This window comes from Xenia sp. Carnegie-2017, unplaced genomic scaffold (assembly GCF_021976095.1).
Source record: "Xenia sp. Carnegie-2017 unplaced genomic scaffold, XeniaSp_v1 HiC_scaffold_16, whole genome shotgun sequence".
Classification (NCBI taxonomy): Eukaryota; Metazoa; Cnidaria; class Anthozoa; order Malacalcyonacea; family Xeniidae; genus Xenia; species Xenia sp. Carnegie-2017.
The window spans coordinates 12,458,404-12,478,758 of record NW_025813469.1 but is presented as its reverse complement, the minus strand read 5'-3'; the positions used below and the strand labels follow the sequence as shown (position 1 = coordinate 12,478,758).

Sequence of the window (20,355 nt, the reverse complement as noted above, 5' to 3'; positions counted from 1 at the left end):
TGCTTTGTTTTGTTTTTTACTCTAGTTTACCGTTTCTTGAGAAAAATCCCTTTTTTATTGATTTTGTTGTGATTTTATGTCCGGTGTTTTCATACCTGAAACGGTATTTTTTTCCAAAATCGATCTAATTTTCGCATCATTTGAAAGTGACGAAAAGCGTAAAGATGGTAAATTACACACTTATATCAGTGCTGCTACACCGTGTATGTACATTTTCTCTAACAAAACTTTATTTTCCCCCTACCTCCCCCTACGACCATTTTCGTGTTTTCCCCTACTTACCCCTACACAACAACATATTCCCCTATTATATACCTATGTCGGGTCAGACCACTGAATTTTTTAGTCTGTTTGTAAAAAGGTGAATGCAATAAAAATTGAAAAACATCTGGACTACAAAGTTAGTAATTTGGCGTAAGACGTTGTGACGTAATGACAAGCAAGTTACGGAAATGACACATTCTGTTTATGCCAAATTTCTAATCTTGTATTGCCATATATAGTCAGAAAATGTTGCAACAGAAAGTTTATGCTACAATCACTCTTTAAATAGTGACAACACAGGTAGCAAAGAGTATTTCGGGCAAAAATGAGAATAGACATTCTCATTTATAAACGACTTTCTTTTCTCCCTACAATCCCCTACATTTTACAGTTTTCCCCGTAGGTTTCACCTACCACCTACAAACCACTAAGTCCCCCTACTGTAGGCGATTTCCCCTACGAGTGGCAGCACTGACTTAAACGCAGTGGTTTCATGCTCACGTGTTTCTTCGTTTCGTGACTTCCGCGCGAGGAAGGATTTTAGAAAGAATTTTATTGGCTCATGGCGTTGGTCACACGCAGGAATTTCGCCTTAAAACATTGTCATATTCATTACAAGCGCTTTAAACCGAAACAAGAAACGAAGAGTAAATACATGTTTCTTCATTTCTTATCATTTTGTTGAAACAGAGAACATTAAAAGAAGCCTGCTTTTGGGGAACGACTTTAGACGCAAGCCATCTATATAAATACAAGAAAATAAGATTTAAACAAAGGTTAGTGAAATCTTTTCGCATTTTTAATTCTTGTGTCGTCATACAAACCTTTCATCAATAAAATAGATTCCCTGTTCACCATACCAAAAAACCAACATTACTAAGAAAAAATGTAGTTAACTAAGAATATACTAACAGTTTTAGATAAATTTTGACGGGAACTTGTCTTATAAGAAACTTGTGAATCTAGATTGAGCCTAATTACTCCCACACACTTGGTCAGCCTAAATTGTCGTTTCTTTTCCTTTTACACATTCATGATATTTTATAAGATCATCATTGCTTTATTTTAACCACATTTTGTAGACATTGAAAATCTTTTCATGCATTCAAGTATCAATGATTTATACAATTTACACTGTCTGATTTCATTTCCTTAAAAGTTTAAGTATGTTTAGTATGCTCGCGTGACCAAAACAAATATATATTTTATGATGCAAATATTGCATAAATATACTCATCGTAAACCTGCTCATCAGACAACTCTACGAGATGCTTTAGTATGTCTGGTACACTTTATAAAATGTTGATTAGAAATCGCTATTTTCGTCGTTTTTATAATCTTCAAGTTCTTTTCATTAAGAGATTTTCATTTGTGGTGAATACATTGCACATAGTTGAAATATTCACAACAATAACTCGACTTTAGCATCGACATTTGAAGTATGTTTACATTATACACATATAATTAAAAAATATCTATAACAATCTTTAGCATAATTCAATTTGTTCACGCTATATTTTCATTGAAAATACTAAGCCCGCTCAGAACTCGGTTTCCGATGAATGAAATGCGGTAATATATATGTATTTTTTAGTTTTTACTGTTTTATCTTCATTGTTAACTTTTTACATATGAGAAATAACATAATATACAGCTAAAACAACAAGAAATTATGTACCTCCAGCGGTTGTTTGAATTTTAAATATTTCTTCAGAAATTCACATTTTTGTCAATATGTCGCAATTTCTATGTCATTGTATCATATGATATATAAATAATGGCATTCCAGATTTGAGATGTACTGAATACCCAACCAAGGTCAGTCGAATAAACAAAGCTCCATTCTAAAAGCACACTCGCTGAGTGGGACTTGAAAATCATCTCATGACTATTCCAAGACAATATTTTCACTCCACTACTTGATTTAAAATATTTTAGCAAAAATCTTACCGTCGATAAACGAGTCTGCCGTTGATACGTAAGAGCACAATTTCTGATTCACACTCGATGAGCACGTATGAGTGAGAAACCTCCCCCCTCACTTTCAACCTTCTTTGGACTAATTTGTGTCATTAGTTCCTCCATGCATTCGGTTGAATTCTCGTTTCTCTTCCTAAGACGTTCTTATGCCGTTCTTCTATTGTCACCACTCACCAGAAGGACAAAAAGTAATAAAAATAGCAAGGCAAAGGACTGATGTCACAAATACATTGATGTTTATTTTAAATGCAAGTTTTACATGAAAATTTGTACGCAAAAAGATTCCTTTCAATAGAGACATTTTTGGTATATTTGGTATGTTCTTCTCCCCTTCTACCCACGCACGCCTTCACATTTTGGCAATATGCATACAAACGAATTAGTAAAGAAAATAAGGTTACATCCAACGAATACTTTAAAATTTGAATGATGTGTTATGGAAGTTTAAATATGTAAGAGTCTGTCGTGGTCTTTTCTAGAATACTGCTTTAGTAAAAGTGACTAATTAATAGCTCACACAGTGAATTAAATTGAACTTATTGCACATTCTTAGACGCAGCATGAACATTCAAATTTTTGGTGATAGTTTTAATTATGTTACCGTCTGACTGAGAAAGCTATTTTAAGGTTTTTGTATATCGTAATATGCTAGTTTGGAAATTTTCGCACCGTATGATTTTGTTTTTAAAAAACCGATGACCATCTATCTTGTAAAAATTTACTATTTTTTTTAAAAAAAGGCTGTCAAAAATGAGTACGGCAAGGTTAGTACCCAGTCCATTATGAAGTTCAATAGACCACAATCCTCTGTCTTTTTTCGCACTTTTTTAGTCATACTAAAAATTAGCTAATGCATGGCCATAATTTTTCTACTGCCAGGCAATTTTGATCACAATTTGGTAATGCTGTAAAATACAAAAACCGATTCCTTCAAAAAAACACTATCCAAAACAAGTGCTCATTTTCTTTCTTTAGAAAAAGCCAAGTTTATTACTTAGCCATATTAATTAGCTATGTCGAGAGTTTATATCCTTTTTTAACTTACTTAGTCACGTGTTTCTTCCTTTCGTGACCCCGCGCGTGGAAGAAGTATAGAAGAGATTTTATTCGTTCTTGGACTAGGCGTTGCTCATTATCATACGTGTTAATTTCGCTAATTTGCTTAAAACCGTTTTCCGCTGTCGTACTCATTTCAATGATTCAATCTGTGATTGCAAAGAAGAGCGAATTCGAGTGTTTTCAGTTTTCATTATTTCTATTACAACAAGAAGATTGAAAGAGGTCTGTGTTTGGCGAGCAACTTCAGACACCAATAATCCATAAATACAAAGACAAACAGATATTTGAGGAAGGTGAATAAAATAATTTCTTATGACTTAATTCTTATGTCGTCATATAAATTTTCAATCAATAATATAGATTCGCTATTTTTCCTTATTGTGAAAAACCAACTTTATAAAGACAAAACGCAATGTAACAAGTATATACTAAAGCAAATTTGTGATACGAAATTGTCTTTAGTTGAGCAATTTTTAATTACTTAACGCATTTGGTCAGAGCAAATTGTTGTTTCTCTTCCTTATTCGTTCATTATGACTTTATTTTATTAACATTATTAGTTTAAAGTGAATGGTTTGAACCCAGAAGTATCGTCGCATGTTCGTAGATGTAGATTGTCCAGGTTAATAGAGTCCTGAGAAAGACTGCTGGTGTTGATGTTGAATGACGTTTCGACAACCTTAGCGGTAGTCATCTTCAGATCGAGTCAAGTGAGGAGTCAGGTTAGCGGTATTCGTTGTTAAATGAGAATATAATCTTCGCACTTTGCTGGACAATTTAAGCAATTGTCTCATGAACCTGAAAAATTAAGGTGACTCAACGGGATCGATTGCTTAAATTGTCCAGCAAAGTGCGAAGATCATATCTTCATTTAATTTCAAACACCGCACTGCATAAAACATTCATACGACATTCCTTTCACGAGAAAACATGAGCCCAACAATATTGACCTGCTCACCACTGTGTGACTTCATAGCTCAGTGTTCAGAGCACTGCACCGGCACCGCCGAGGTCATGGGTTCGAATCCCGTTGAGTCACCTGATTTTTTCAGGTTCATGAGGCAATTGCTTAAATTGTAGAGCAAAGTGCGAAGATCATATCTTCATTTAATTTCAAACACCGCACTGCATAAAACATTCTTTCATACGAGATTTGTTGTCTTGTTCATACGTCATCCTATTGTCTGTAAAGGAAATTTGTAAGTGTCAATTGTGTATTGTCATCATGGAAGTAATGTTTGAGGTTGTGAATAAGTTGCTTTCGTAAAGTGCCGGTAAATGTTGTGATCTTTTCAATGGATTTGTTCTAAGTTGGTATACCAACTTTCTAACGTAAGTCGTTGTCGGTAGTTTGTGCTGTAAGTAATGCATGTTGCCAATCTTTGTTCCTCGTTTGTGTTCAGTAAGTCTTATGTTTAAGTTCCTGTCAGTCACACCAATGTAGAAGACGTGGCAGTCGGTGTAGTTTATACTTTCAATTGCACTTTATCGCTTGTTTGATTGTTCTTTATCTTTGACGTTTGTTAGTGAATAGTTTATGTGCGACACGTATGTTGTGTGGTCGTAAAGATACGCGCGATAGTCTCAGACGTATCTTTGACTATAAATAGTGCACTATAAATATCGTCTATTCTTTGTAAAACCTTACTGCAGAGATAGATCTAAGATAATTTTGTAGAAATGGTGCTCTAGTTTTTATAAGATCTCGTTCAGTCAGTTTAGTTTCACGCTTGTCAAAAATGATCACTAAATCGCAAAAATGCAGTACGCTCGTTCAGCGGTTTTCTCAAGAAAATAGTCAGTGTCATGTAAAGTGTTATTAAGTAACTCTTGAATATTTGCCGGTAAACTATCATTAAATCAACAACATGGCAAGAGAATTAAGTTTTATTTGGATTTTGTTCGTATTTTAAAATTCCCTTTATTTTTCTCTTATTATCGATTTCTTCTTTTTCCCGTAATTTGCAAATTTTTGTTGCAAAGGTAAAAATCTGATCCATGGAAAATGCTGTAAATCGTTGCTGTAAACATATTAATATATATTAATATAATTGTTGAAACTTTTAAAAGAAATAAAGCATTTTATTTGAATCGAGTATTCATACAAACACAGCTAATTTTACTGTTTTTGGTTTTGACAGAGACGCAATAGATTTATACTCAAGCTCTAAGAGTACAAATCATCAAAACGCCATGTCTCTAGATAGCTTACTGCTCTCCATATTTCAATTTTTTACGAACAAAGCCCGAGATGCTGCAGCAGACAGGTTAGAAAACGGTGACGTTGGTAATGAAGGATTTCGCGAACTTATCAAGCGAGATTTACACGACATCAAAACAAAGCTAGATAATCTTTCGAAAATTGACCTTTCCTCCAGTTTGAACTACTTGGAGGAAGGATTTTGTCTATTTTTTAAATGCATTGACAGAATAGAAAGTGATAGAGAATGTGAAGAAGCAAGTAATAATGATGACTCTCAGGCAACTTGTACTGCCATCACCACCAGGTATGATCTTTCCCGTGTAATACAACATTCAAAGGTTTTTGAAATGGCAAAAAAACGATTTGAAGATTCCCGTAAGAAAGCAACGGATGTTTTCAACAACAAAAATTTAAGCTTGGAGGACAGAATTTTTGCCGTTTTTGTAAAGATCATGGCACAAATTTTTGAATGTCCGGAGCATCAGGAGATTGTCATTGATTTATGTTTATCTTATATAAAAAGGCTGAATGAATTGGACGGTGTTCGTAAAATGTTTTCTGTTTCTATTGGTGGTGGCATGAGAGCGATGTTCAAAAAATCTCAAAGAATGGAAAACATAAAGTCTGTCATTTTTCTCAACCATCATTTATATCAGTTCATTTCAAGGATCAACAACAATCATGATCATTTATCAACTTGGCCAAATATTGAACTTGGAGACGGAAAAATTTTTAATCCAATACAGGACTGGCGCAAGCAATTCGATGTCGAGTTTTGGTTTAAAAATATGATTGAATCTTCCGAAGAAATGGAAAAAATGAAAACCATGATGTTTGAACTTTTGGGCAAGATGACTAGAAATGAACATTTTGCTCCAACATTGACATCACCTGTTGAATTAGTTATAAATTTATTAAGAAGTGATATTTTGGTTACTCAAGGTCTCAGTGTTGAAATTTTTTCATGGAAGGAGAAGAAATGGTTTAAGATTGCATCAATGAAAAATGGACACTGGTTTGCTTCATCATTTATTTATAATGATAATTTATTTGTTGTTGGAGGATGGTGCTGCAAGTCAATGGAGACATTGAATATAAAACAGTTCCCTTTGAGATGGAGAAAATTTCCCACAGAGCTTCCTTATAATTGTAGGAGTCATCAAACTGTTGTTTGTAAACAACAAATCCTTTTTATTGGAGGATACATTCATGGTAAAGGACCATCAGATTTGATCAGTGAAATAAAGATTACAGGTACAACATCTCATGTTTTAAAAGAGTTGTGTCATATGCCTGAACCACGTTCGCACCATGGAGCTGTTGTTGTTGATGATAAAGTTCTTATTTTTGGAGGATATGGAAAAGATAGAAAAGTTTTGTCCAGTGTTTTGGAATTTGATCCAAGGACTCTAACATTTAAGGAAATGCCTCCATTACCTCATTTTCCATTGCATGAAATGGCAATAGTTCAATGGAGAGATCAAGTTGTTCTTCTTGGAGGTGATAATGGAATAAATGGTTTGAACAGTTTTATCATGTATGACAGCAAGACAGGTAAGATTACAGTCTTACCATCCATGTTGGAAAAGAGATGTGGGTGTTGTGCAGTTATAACTAGTGATACAATTGTTGTCATGGGAGGTAAGTATAATAAACGGGAAGATCTTAATTCAGTGGAGTGTTTCGAAATGGGAAGTAGTTCTTCATGGAAATATCTTCCTTCAATGAATGAATCACGATATGATGCCATTGCTGAAGTTTTACCTTTTGGGAAAAAGTATGTCTAAGACACAAAATTTCATTAAGTTATGGAACGTTATAACCCATCAATGTTCGTTTGGACTACATTGGATGATAAATTTGTAAAATTTAAAATGTATAGTTCAAAAATTAATATAATCATTAACTATTTTGATAAATTTCTGAAATAGGTGAACGACATTTTGTATCTAAATAAGTTTGAGTTTTTAGAGGATAGGTTATATCTTTTTTCTTGTCCTTGTTTCACTGCAGTTTATTGAACAATAAAATACAAGTTTTCCATGGTAAAAATTACTTTAGTTAAAATATTTTTAGTAGTAGTAAAATACTTTATTTCCCTGTTTACCATCTACCACATTTACAAAAATCTACTAATTGTCTTGCACATTTAAAATGTTGTGAAGACAATCAGTTTGTAATTTACTTCTCATTCGCGAACACAATCACTTTCTGCATTACTGAAGTAATAATATTTAAGCCTGGTTCACACGAGTAAAATAAGCACGAACGTCGAGACTTTTGTTTCTATTGCTCTAGACGTTTATAAAGACAAACAAATTGGGATTTTCTTTAAATCTTTTTTTGTTCTTCTTTTGTTCTTCACTTATTTTATGCTTGAATTTTTTATTGAGATTTCACCGCCATTTGAAAAGAAAGCAAAAGAAACAGTAGGTTTTACCCTGTATCCTACCACGTTTGGTAATCTTCAATAAATGTAGGTCCATTTGAGAAATAGCAGTTGAGTAAGATTTCCAACCTTTTTTGTGGATAAAACTTTAAAGATCAAATTTTCATACCTTACGCACTGCTTGTGTTTGTTCAACCATTATGTCTAGTGATGTATCTTTTATGCCATGCTTTCGGTCGGAAGATGAGTAGAAATTTCCCAATAAATAGTAAATATTCTATTTGGAGATGAGATAAATATTATTTCACAAACAATTAGCAATATTATGTTTTATTCGTTCATTTTCACGCTTTTATTCCGAGGTTCGTAATCGTAATACCGCAAAATCTCAAGATTTGTCTTGTAACCTAGCAACTGCCTTTTCTCGCACATTTTAATGCATACTCACGTGATTTCTCCACGTATTCCGCCTATCTTCAGAGGACGGACCATTGAGTTCTATAATAACTGGAGCGGCTATCTCTCAAAAGATGATTCAAGTTTGTTTTTGCGTTTGAATTTCGTATCAGAGTAATCATGTAGACGCATTTACATGAATTTTGAAAATTTTTGGCCAGAAGAATCATCGCAAAGGTAAGAAATAAGAATAAGCCATTTTATTTCAGATATATTTTTAAAGCTTGTAGTTTATTGTAACTTTTCATCAACAGTTCCAAACTATTCATAGCATGTCTGAGATTCAATTAGTGGCAAGCACAATCGTGCCGAATCAATTAAATTTTCCAGTTCATTTTACCTTGAATTAAAGTATTTATCATTCACACATTACTATATTTTGAAGCACTCATTTTAATTTCACAATTTGCACTGATACCATAACAATGATTTTGTTGCATGTCAAATAATATTGATAATAATTTTATCTGCATCTAAAATGTGTTGACAAGGTTATGGCAAAGTCAACATTAAAGCAACTTGCATGAAAAAATTGACCACATTGATCACAACCCAGGCAGTCTTCATTGTCATCCTCTCTGCATATTTTGCAAACAGCCACATTTCGCTTCCTAAGATATTCATAATGAATTCCATATAAAAATATTCAACCAAATGTTATTTATGCCTTACTGTGTGATATCATCATGGCAAGACCCAAGTAATGTTGAAAGGATTCTTTTTCTCTAAGTCTCCATGTTTGCTGGTTTTTGATCCAAGCCAAGGGCTAGACATCGAGCAAACTGATGCGAAATGAGCAGTTATTGAATAATCATGTTTGTAAAAATAGCTATTCAAGTAAAGTTAGGCTATTTGAAGCTTACCAAGCATATGTACACTCCACAGTTATACATATCTTCCTGTTTACAATGGAGTGGCTCAAAACATTGCCATGAGCTTGAGTTCCCACCTTTTTTGCATCTACCAAAGCACTAAAGCAGTGACAAACAATGACCACATGAATGATAATATTGATTGCTGAAAATGATTTTTGGGCAAATCTTTTAAGATCAAGTTTGATAATTACCTTAGTTTGTTTGTATGATACATCATCTGTGTATTAGGTGTCTTTTTGTCTGCACTTCCTCCAAGTGAGTCAAAGTAGAGTCTTGTTTTTGAGAACTTATCTATAGCCTATATCACACAAAATTACTGTTGCATTTAGTTAAAAATTTTCTCTTTGTTAATTAAGGAATTATATGAGTTAATGTTTCTATAGATACTAATTTTTGCATGTAAATCTGTGGACTCATGTGGGCTAAGTATGTGTATAATGCATGTCTATATTTTATTATTTAGCTCAAATACTTACCAGTAGTGTCCAATGAATGTTGATTGGAAAAAGGATAATTTTGGTTTGGTGAAAAGATGTATTAGCCTATGTGCATCTTGTGCTTGAGTTGTTCTTAACAATCTCTGAAATAAATGATTCTGCTGCAAGAACAATAGTGTAGTTTTCAGTCAAACTCCACAAAAAAGCGTCAATTATCTAAAGTCAAAAGAAAGCATAGTTTGAAGAGATTTCCTCTCCAGTTTTACGTGTACATATCACTCATGGTTATAAACAATTACTTATAATGATAAATAAGAAGACTATATTAGACGCTTTTTTCTCTTACAGAGTCAGTCAAAAAATAGTATAGTCATGTTAAGAGAACACTTCCTCACCGCAATGCGTCATTGCGGTAGGATGTAGGTAGAAACGGAATGGCAAAGTTGTGCGTCCTATGTAAACCCCTTAAACCACTTACGAATAATTATACATAAATATAACTTGCAAGCGTTGGTTTGGGAGTACGGAAAAATTGACGTTATTGGTGTATGAACTGGTCATACAAATTTGATAAATTAGAGTCGTATTGCAGAAGGCAATAAATTTTGAAAACGCAGTTCTAGGATTGACGGTTGTCCGTAAACTTAACGAGGTCAATTTAATTATTCCGTATCGCGAAGAACCAACGCTTAGAACGTAAAATCGTGCACAACACTGTAAATATCTTATTAAAGTGTTAAAATATTATATTCGACATACAGTCCCATCGTTAGTGTGAAGTTTCAGAACAGTGAACCAGCACTTCGCACAAATTGTGGGAAAACTAATATTTAATCTGGAAATTTAATTCAAAGATGATAAAGTTTCAATAGCATTATCTGGGTTCGGTGCAACCTCCTCACCTTCAGAGCCAACTTGTATGAAACTAATCTTCCAAAAACCTTGCATGACTGAGTTATTATTGAGAATATTTTTTATATTCCAGGTGATCCCACAGTTTTTGGGAACCTACCACCAAGTGAAGAATGTGTTTGGGCGCTCTGTGACGCAATAAAGTCAGGAAAGGACAACTGCTACTTATGGTTAGTTACATCAATTGCTTTGAGTGCTTCAATCACCACTGGACCCTAACCCCCCAGGGGAAATTTATCTTGAAAAATATCATTTAACAAAATTGGATTCCAAGAAGAATCTTCTAGCAAAATAATAGTGCATCCCCTCCGGAATCGATCTTCACAAATATCATTTAATGAAACTGGATTGTAAGCAGAATCTTCTAGCAAAATAATGATTCAAAATAGTTCTTGCCAATTCTTTTTTACTATGATAGCAATAGTTAGACTTTATTTTAACCTTTTGGAACAAATAAGTCCAGTTAAAGAACACTTTTTGCAAAAGATTGATTCTCTTTGTAATACAATGGGTGTATAAAATTCTTCAACATTTAGACATCAAAAAATATTCCAATTTTCTGAGGATGACTTTGGAATGAATTCAAAATCACAAGATGTTTACAACTTGCACTATTCAGGAGTAAATTATTCCCTAGGAGGCTGAACGCAATTTAAAGGAGTTTCGTGTTTAGGATTTGCATTGGACAGTAGCTGAAATTTGTGTAGTCTTCAAAGACTTTTTCAATATAGTCTACTAGTAAACAGTGTAAGTTCCTTTACTGTAACCAAACATGATAAATATTCGTTGTTCAGTGGCTACTTAAACCATTCGTAATGGAACTGATTGATAGTACCACGTAAAGTGGAATTTTGCTGCATTGCTCTAGCTTACATGACGTACAAATTTAGAATTTCTATTATGATTTGAAGAGTGTGGAAAGAATGGTATGATAATTGTCAGTGTTTGCTTCACAAATGAAAGGATTGCTGTTGTTTTGATACACACTGTGTGTGTTCCACTATTCCAGTTATATACAATCATCTGTATTTACTTCAAGAAGCTTTATTGATGTCTACGTTAACATGAAGGATTCCTTCTTATGAAGGCGGAAAAATCTAACTTTTTATCCTCTCCCCCCTTTCTGTCCCTCCACCAAGTTTTGGCATTCCATTGTATATTTCTTTAAAATACAACTCATTGACAACGGTCAACCAAAATGTGGCTGTTTTCTTGCGTTTCATCTTGTTATATCATTTGCAGTGAGTAATATTCTTAAGCAAAGATTTTTAATTTACACAGGGTTAAAGCATCCTTGTTGAATACACTTCTCTCACCACCCCACTCCCCCCTCCTCTCAATAAGTTTTCATTGAGAAACAAAGTTCATTAAAGATTTAAGTGTTTCAGTCTCACCATTTAAATTACCGGGGGGTGAATGCAAGTAACGTATGCACCTACATAAAGTGTCTTTCAAGGGGTAGGACACTTGAGAAAGCAGCGGTCTTAACCCTATTTCAACAAAATGAGAGATTCGGGGCTTTTTACGCAAATAATTTTTACTTCTATGTTTATGTTGCTTTCTTTACAGGATGTTGTGTTGGCCAGCGGTTGCTCTGGAGCAATCGAGATGGCATTGAACGCCCTGGTTGATCGTGGTGATAACATCTTAATTCCAAGACCTGGTTTCTCTCTTTACAAATGCATCTGTGGATCGAGGGGGATTGAAGCACGATCTTATAAGCTCTTTGTAAGTTTGTACAAATTAAAGATATTACGTTTACGTTACTGCTTACGACTAAAGACTGTTTTTATTGTGTGCTAATTATGATAATGGAGATTAAAGACTGTTCTAATTTTGTTCTAATTATGATAATAAAGATTAAAGACTGTTATAATTATATTATAATTATGATAATGAAGATTAAAGACTGTTCTAATTATATTCTAATTGTGATACAGGAGATTAAAGACTGTTCTAATTATGTACTTAACTGAAATAAAAGATTGAATAGTTCGAAAGATTCCCATAAAACTATCTTCGAGTCTTGCTTTGGACTTTATGTTCAAATAAATAATGATTATTCATAATTTTCAGCCTGAAAATGGTTGGGAAGTCGACTTGGACGATATGGCTTCACTTATTGACGAGAGAACAAAGCTTATTGTCGTTGTCAACCCATCAAATCCCTGTGGTTCTGTGTACAAAAGAGAACATTTGGAAGAAATTTTAAACAGTAAATATCTCAAGACATGTACAAGTTTTTTCCGCCGATTTGACCAACAAACTTCGTGCATTCATATTGGTCTTATTTTCTTACAGTTGCTGAAAAATACCGCGTCCCAGTTCTCTGTGATGAAGTTTACGCGCATGTCGTAAGTGTTTGTTAATTGCATGTCACGTGACGACTTTTGAATTTCCCGATGCCCTAAATTTGACCGACTTTAAATACGTTCATGTTTCAACTAATGTAAGGTCATCACGATTGTAATATTCGCTTAGACATAAACGCTTCAAATTTGTGCAACCTGAAGTTGGGCTTGGTCTGGTTATGAGTGAGACAAGCCGCCATCTTGAAAGGTGGCAAAACTTACAAGATTTACGACCAATATCTGCTTTTCTTGATTTCATATACAGTTGCAAATTTGACAGTCGAGGTTTGGTTTTTTAATTAATTGTTTGGAATGGGTTTTGAGACATCTTTGAAGATGGCGTCCTTGCCTCACGTCGACACGGTTGTTAGACATGCAGGGGGTTGGGTTCTAAATTTTATTGATACTGCCCGAGAAGGTGATCAGGCTTGGCAACACTGAATAAGGGTTGAACTAAATTAACTTTTTCTCACATTTCCTGCAGACATTCGGCAAAGAGCCTTTCCATAACATGGGAAGTTTAACAAAAAATGTTCCTGTTCTAGTTGTCGGTGGCATCACGAAAAGGTGAGCATGCGCATTTCTATTGCATTACGTCATTTTGAGGAAACCATATAAACGTTGTGTGTCAATGACAGGTTCTTGGTGCCAGGCCGGCGTATCGGATGGATTGTAATTCACGACAGAAATGATTCCTTTGGTTTTAAGGTATGAATATATCGCTTGCAAAGATCTCATAATACACTAGATAGTGCAACGGCTTTCATTTACTAAGTAGTGGTTGAAGCCGGGCAAATTTACTTCCGGAGCCCCAAAGTAGTGAGAATCAATATGGCGTTGTATTAGAAAATATATGGTCAAAGCTGATATCTTGCAATTACTTGCAAGTCACGACGGTTACATAAACTGGTTTACTCTATTAATGAAAAAAATCATTGTGACCATAGTTTTTTAAGAAAAAGATCGCAGAATACGCCAATACATCGCCGTAAAATTGATTTCAAGTGTAGCTCGATTTGAAAGCATCAGCAGCAACGAATGCTTAAGATACTGGACTTACACATCTAAATATCGTATCACAGCACAATCTGCCACAAAATGTTCAATCGAACGTCGTGGAATTATCTTCCGATATTTATTGTTAAGTAAAACGAGTTGGAGATTACAGTTTGAAAGATTTTTCACGATTTATATAAACTATTAAATGATTTTAGCTAATGAAATGGTAGTTTTTACAATGTTTTTAACCAGATAATTATTGCTAAAATATAATGAAACAAGTCATAAACATTATAGAGATCAACTTGTTGAATTGGCGCGAAAGATAGACATATACATATTTCGTACTTTAGTCTGAGGTTTGCAAAATATCAAAGCTAATAACATATAGTGCAAAAAAGGATTATAGATCTTTATAAATGCCAAACAATCGTGGCACTCAATGCTGCGCATATGGCTGTACAAAACGCAAGAAAAAAATGAATGAGGAAGACGACGAGCTCAATCGGAGCAGTAGCGAAGGGCCATCTGACGACGAAACCTCCATTAAAAGACAGTTTCCACGGACGTTTCATCGCTAAGCTCTTTAACGTTCACATGAATAGCACTGACAAAGTAAATTTTTGGGAGGGCAAAAGGGCAATTACTTAATTATCTTTCTGATCTTAATTACCTTATATGCACACAAATTTACTAAGAATAATTGTAATGAGAGAGGTTGTCCCCACACCTCCCTACAACGGTGTTTATGCATGTAGTGCACTTTTTTCTACATTTGTACTTGATAAACGGTAAAAATAGCCACGATTTTTTTACTTTTTACAAGATTCCCTGCTGATCTTGAAAGAAGAAAGGTATGAATTAAAAATATACACAGAGAACGTTGGACACCTAGCGCGACAAGCAGGCTGTGTTCAGATCACTTTCTGGAAAGCTGTTTTGACAGATCTGAAAAAGTTGTTAAGTTTCGAAAAGATGCTGTTCCAACTCGTTTTAAGCTCTTTCCACAACATATGAAGAAGGTGAATAACAATTAAAGAAATATTTAGGATAATAGTTTTTAGAAACAAAGATTGGTAAAAAATGATTATTTAAAAGCTGCATAACTATATACATGTAATTGTTCACACTGAGTTGCACACTGTAGCTAAAATTAGTTCTGCCTGCTACACGATATGCATCGTACATCAACATGATAAAACCAATTAAGATCAGTTCGACTGTCTGCAAGATCAAAAATTTTACCAACGTATTCAGAAAACATTTAAATCTGTTAGACCACCACGACGAGAAAGCGACCTCTAATTAGGACTGTCGAGAGTGACGATGACGATCCTCCTGAGAAGAAGACAATGGTTGACGACCATGAAATAGAAGAAATGAAGAATATTTATCAGCAAAAGGTTTCAAACCTTAAAAAGAAACTTAAGTCGACCCAAGAAAAAGCAAGACGCCTTAACAAAAAGGTTACCTCACTGACGTCAGTTATAAAGCATCTAAAACAAAAGAATCTGATTTCCTCGTCTTGCGAAGAAATGTTGGAAAGAAATATAGCTGGTGTTTCAACAGAGCTATACAAAAAAATGATGTCAAAGACACGCTAAGGAAGCAAGTACTCACCACAACTTAAGTCATTTGCATTAACTCTTCAGTTTTATTCGTCGAAAGCTTACGATAATGATATACGAAATATATTAAACACTTCACGTATTGGGAAAAAAAGGCAGAGGAAGATCAATTAAATTTGCAAATAAACTGCGATGAATGGAGTGAAGCTTTCCCAAAAGATTTTATATTTTGTCAGGTAACGTCAAAGTTAAACTTTTAAAGGGTAAGGTATTGTGGAAAATATCAACCCTGCATGGGTTTAAAAAACGATATCAACAGTTTCACAACTATTTTTCCTTTAAATGCCTCTGTTTCAAATAAACTACGCTGACATGTACTTATTCTCTTGTTTTTTTTAGCTTTTGAAAGAAAATGGCCTGGAGAAGAGGAAGTTCTTTTCGTATATCAGTCTTGTTGGATGAAGCGCTTATTATTGCGTTATGGGAACGAAATGTGTTTAATGGATGCCACTTATCACACAAAATACCTTATTTTCTTGACACTTGGAAAGTTAATGTTTTAAAGTTTTCCAATTCGCATCTTTTGAGGTATGCACTACCGTTGTTTTTCTTATGTGTCCGATCAAATGTTTGTTACATCGTTGTTGCTGTCTTCATATCCCAAAATGAGGACTTGGATTCCATATCAGAAGTCCTGAACATCATCAGTCAAGAGAATCCACTGTGGAAACCTAAAAACATAATGGTTGATTTTTATTAGCTGAAATTGGAGCAATCAAACAATGTTTTCCAAGTAAGACGGAACAAAGCAATAGCCTTTTTTGAAGAAAATGTTTTTGACGAGCTTACTTACTTAATGAGTGGGTTTTTTTTGGTTAGAAACACACATTCATGTTTGCGATTTTCATCGAGAGAAGGCGTGGAACGAATGGATTAATAAGCGCAGTAATGGAACGTATCTTTACAAACATGAGCTATTGCAAATAGCACAAGTCAAATCGCATTACAGAAAAACATTGATGCATTGAAAAACAGCCATACAAACAACGGAGTGGAAAGGCAAAATAACTGGTTAAAGCATTCATATTTAGAGGACAGACGAAATCATTCGATAAGTGATCTCGTCAATATATTACTAACACAGTTCCTGCCTGATAGCTACAAAAAGTATTGTGCATACTGTTTTTGGTTATTTTATATTTTAGTGGTTTGTCACAGCTTATTAGGTAATTACCAATGGTAATTACATATACATGAGTATTCGTCAATTGTTACTTACCGCTGACATGTTAAGAATAATATATGGGCGCGTACATTAGTTGACCATGATCTAGTGCCGACCTGTGAGATCGGGGTCGGATTCAACGTCAGGAAGTGAGAAAAGGTATGAGATGTAGTTGGTGTCTGGACAAATGAGTAAATGTTGTGAGATAGCACTAGAATTATTGTAATTAGTGGCATGTTGGGTTAGTCTTGTGTGTAGGTTTCGTTCAGTTTTGCCTACACACAAGACTACAAACAAGACTAACCTACACACAAGACTAACCCTAAGTTTCGCAGCCTGCATTGAAAAACTATTAGTCTGATGATGTCATTGGAATAAAGACGAAATATTACACCATCTTTTGTTTCAAACTTTTGTATTATCTTGAATATAAAGGAAACGAGATGTCCCTTATTGGAATTTGTTTTATTTTGTATTACTTGAAATTGTCTGCTTGTCCTGGTCATTTGTCGTAAATAATGTTTCCATAATTTCGTAAAAGCACTATTGCTAATGCGCATTTAATATACACGACGACTTTTTTTAGAATAGACATGTTTCGACATCTCATGATGCCATCTTCTGAAGAAACAAACCCTTATACCAAGTCATCGTAATCACCTTTTTAGGATTAGATGGGATAAAGGCCTTTCTCTAATCTCTAAGTTAACACTGTCCTCACACAAGCTCTACAATTAAAAGTCGGGGAGCTTACATGCTTTAGTTTGATGTTCATTTATCAATCATTTTGTTTTTATGTCCAGAATATTGTTATTTGTCATTGGCCATTTTTATATTAGAGACGCTTAATGCGTCTGGACGAACTTGGGCAAGAAATTTTTGTTTGTCTGGTTATGCGTCTTCAGTGTAAAGACGGACACAAGACGCATTATACGTCACGACGAATAATTATCAATGGTGATTCGTGTCTGTAGACAAAGAATCGAACATAGTTCGTCTAGTCGTATAATGCGTCAGTCTGTATAAAGACGGCACTTAAACGAATAACTCAATAAAGTGAGAGAGATTATTCCCAAAATCAATAAGATTTTCTCGTAATTTTCAAGTTGTTCGTCTGATACTTTATTGTGCTTACAATTTGTTAACATTACACAGCAATTGATCGCAAACCTTTCTGGTAAGCTTGTGCTTTGAAAGTATGTCACATGTCTATGGATGATAGCATTCTTCAGACCAATGGAGTTGGTATAATAGTTAATTCATATTACAACTTTAAAACGTAGATCTATAAAACAATAGAAAAAGATTATTTATCTTGGTTATAAATCAGCTATTTCTATTTATGCAAGTGACTCGTAAAATGTACTTACAACCAAACATTGTGTACATCAAACATACTCTATATTGTTCAATGAATAATCAGTAATAGCATTCTTTTTCACATGACTTTCTTCGTTGCTAAGATTATTTAACTGTAGATAACCCTTGCTTTTCTCTGTAGTGCAAATATAATCAAGTAGAAATTTCTTCTCGCCAGGCTTTCTCGATTGTTTAATTTCATCTTGACATGACTTTTGTACTTATGTTTCGCAGACCGGTGAGAGATGACGTCATATCATGATGCATCTTCCAGATTAAGAGATCGATAAGGCAGTTCGTTCTTCGCCTTAGCACAATCAAGATTCAAAATGAATTCTCAAAGCTACAATACATTTTTATAAAAAAACGAAAAACTGACATCGTTGTTGCCGGCGCCAAGCAATAAAAAATAAATATTAAAGCATCCTGAAACGAAAAATATAAAAATCAGATTTAATGATTAGGATTTCAACTTTTAAGTCCGAACGCTATTTTTAAGTATGTCTGATCATTGAGATGAGACAAAATTAACCTTATTATCTAGTATCAGTCATCAAATATCTTTATTGGAAAAGTTGTCGTTCATAATCTTAATTTGTTTGAGCTATCTTATTGGTAAAAATGGTATTACATATTTTGTCTGGCTGCCTCAACTTTGCGTTTATTAATAGTTTAGTTTTCCAGAACATTTCACCAATTCAAATAAATGTATGTAAGCTGTGAATAAGGTGTATATATAAACTGTGTATTGATTTTCTTAACTTCCTAAATTATAAATCTTTAATTTTTGAGCTATCTTACTTGTAAAAGGCTGGCTGCCCGTCTTCCTTTATGGTTATTTTAGTTAGTTTGTATGTAAGCCAGGATGTTCAATAATTGAAATAAATAATAGTAAATTGTAAATGGTGTGTTGGCATAAAGCTTCCAAGTCAAAACTTCTTTGTGTTTAATTCAGTCATAGCTAAAATAAGAAACTTGCATTTCATATTCTATTGGGTGTGAACAGAATTCAATATTTTACAATAAAAACAGCAGGTGATTAAATTCAGGCATTTATTTAACATTCCAATTTCTTTATTATCAAGCAAAAGCAAACACATCAAGTAGTTGGTTCCGTCGTTATTAATCTTTCTGAATTTGTGAAGGTATGTTGACTATATAGTTCACCCATCATAGTGTTATTGTTTGTTCTTATGTCTAGAATTTTGTTATATTTGTCACAAAAAACATGAATGTCATATTCGTGATGGAATTCACACTTCATATGTTTTATATTGATACGTCTGTTGATTTTGGTGGCATTTTCCCAATAACACATTGGATAATTTTTCATTTCAAAATACTGACCTTTCTTGCGTTGTCACCAACAATTAATTTCATTAGTCTTTTCAAATATCATTGGTACGGCAGGGCTAAAAATTAACAAGATGAATAAAAATTATGACACGTCACAGAATTTCAGTTATGCATACATTATGTGAAATAATTTTAATTTTATCTAACATGGCTTTTATAAAGAAGAATTTTTTCCTCATTCATATAGTCCTCTATCTTTTCGTCTTATTCCTAACACAGATGACGACATAAAAACGTTTTACTAAGTATGTCTTTAGAAATTGCGCCTACTTTGGATGAAAAGCTCATTTGTTCACGTGATAGTACACGTGATTTTTTTTGGTCTATAATTGTTCAACTTGTTGTAAGATAGACTATTTAAAATATTTGTTTGCGTCAAAAGTTCATAAAATTGACAAAACTTTGCATGATGAACTGTCAAGTCCAAACGCTATCAATTTTGAATTATCTCTGATTATTGAGATGTGACAAAATTATTCTAAATTAGAGACTTCGAGATCAATTACTCTGATATTCCCATTTTAAATAAAGACTGCCCCTAAAATCTCGAGCCCCAAAACTTTTACTTGCTTCTCACGCCCCTGATCAGATTATTTGTTTATCTTGTAAAAAGTTTACTAAATGACAAAACTTCATTAACCACGTTTCAAAGTTGGAACGCTGACAATTTTAAAGAAGCTCTGTTTATTGATTTTCTTAACTTCCTAAATTATAAATCTTTAATTTTTGAGCTATCTTAATGGTAAAAGGCTGGCTGCACCTTCTTTCTTTAAGATTATTTCAGTTAGTTTGTGTGTAAGCCAAGATGTTCAATAATTGAACTAAATAATAGTTAATTGTGAAAGGTTTGTTGGCATAAAGCTTCCAAGTCAAAACTTCATTGTGTCTACTTCAGTCATAGCTAAAATAAGAAACTTGCATT

The 20,355-nt window shown here is 33.8% G+C and overlaps 2 protein-coding genes and 2 long non-coding RNA genes across 6 annotated transcripts in view; 3 read left to right on the top strand and 1 right to left on the bottom strand.

The window, feature by feature from the left end:
- LOC124436599 overlaps nt 1-7,558 on the top strand; it is a 66,957-nt gene extending 59,399 nt beyond the window's left edge. The window contains exons 2-3 of one of the 2 annotated variants that reach the window (XM_046986566.1): nt 955-1,040; nt 5,445-7,558. In XM_046986566.1, coding sequence (XP_046842522.1) covers nt 5,497-7,293 — 1,797 coding nt within the window. In that variant the 5' untranslated portion in view covers nt 955-1,040; nt 5,445-5,496 and the 3' untranslated portion in view covers nt 7,294-7,558. Of the gene's footprint in view, nt 1-954; nt 1,041-3,305; nt 3,597-5,444 lie in introns of those variants that run through there. The other variant, XM_046986565.1, reaches the window with a different exon arrangement.
- The window catches only part of LOC124436602 (tyrosine aminotransferase-like), a 42,816-nt gene that overhangs the window by 16,043 nt on the left and 6,418 nt on the right, over nt 1-20,355 (top strand). Inside the window, exons 4-9 of one of the 2 annotated variants that reach the window (XM_046986570.1) lie at nt 12,145-12,303; nt 12,652-12,790; nt 12,877-12,929; nt 13,411-13,493; nt 13,565-13,634; nt 19,163-19,222. In XM_046986570.1, coding sequence (XP_046842526.1) covers nt 12,145-12,303; nt 12,652-12,790; nt 12,877-12,929; nt 13,411-13,493; nt 13,565-13,634; nt 19,163-19,222 — 564 coding nt within the window. Of the gene's footprint in view, nt 1-12,144; nt 12,304-12,651; nt 12,791-12,876; nt 12,930-13,410; nt 13,494-13,564; nt 13,635-15,892; nt 18,887-19,162; nt 19,223-20,355 lie in introns of those variants that run through there. The other variant, XM_046986574.1, reaches the window with a different exon arrangement.
- On the bottom strand, nt 62-19,688 carry LOC124436613. Its single transcript, XR_006945407.1, has 2 exons — nt 19,425-19,688; nt 62-95 (listed from the first exon to the last, which is right to left on the bottom strand). It is a non-coding gene; the product is annotated as an uncharacterized LOC124436613 (long non-coding RNA).
- On the top strand, nt 8,379-10,727 carry LOC124436608. The gene is made up of 2 exons (XR_006945403.1): nt 8,379-8,528; nt 10,649-10,727. It is a non-coding gene; the product is annotated as an uncharacterized LOC124436608 (long non-coding RNA).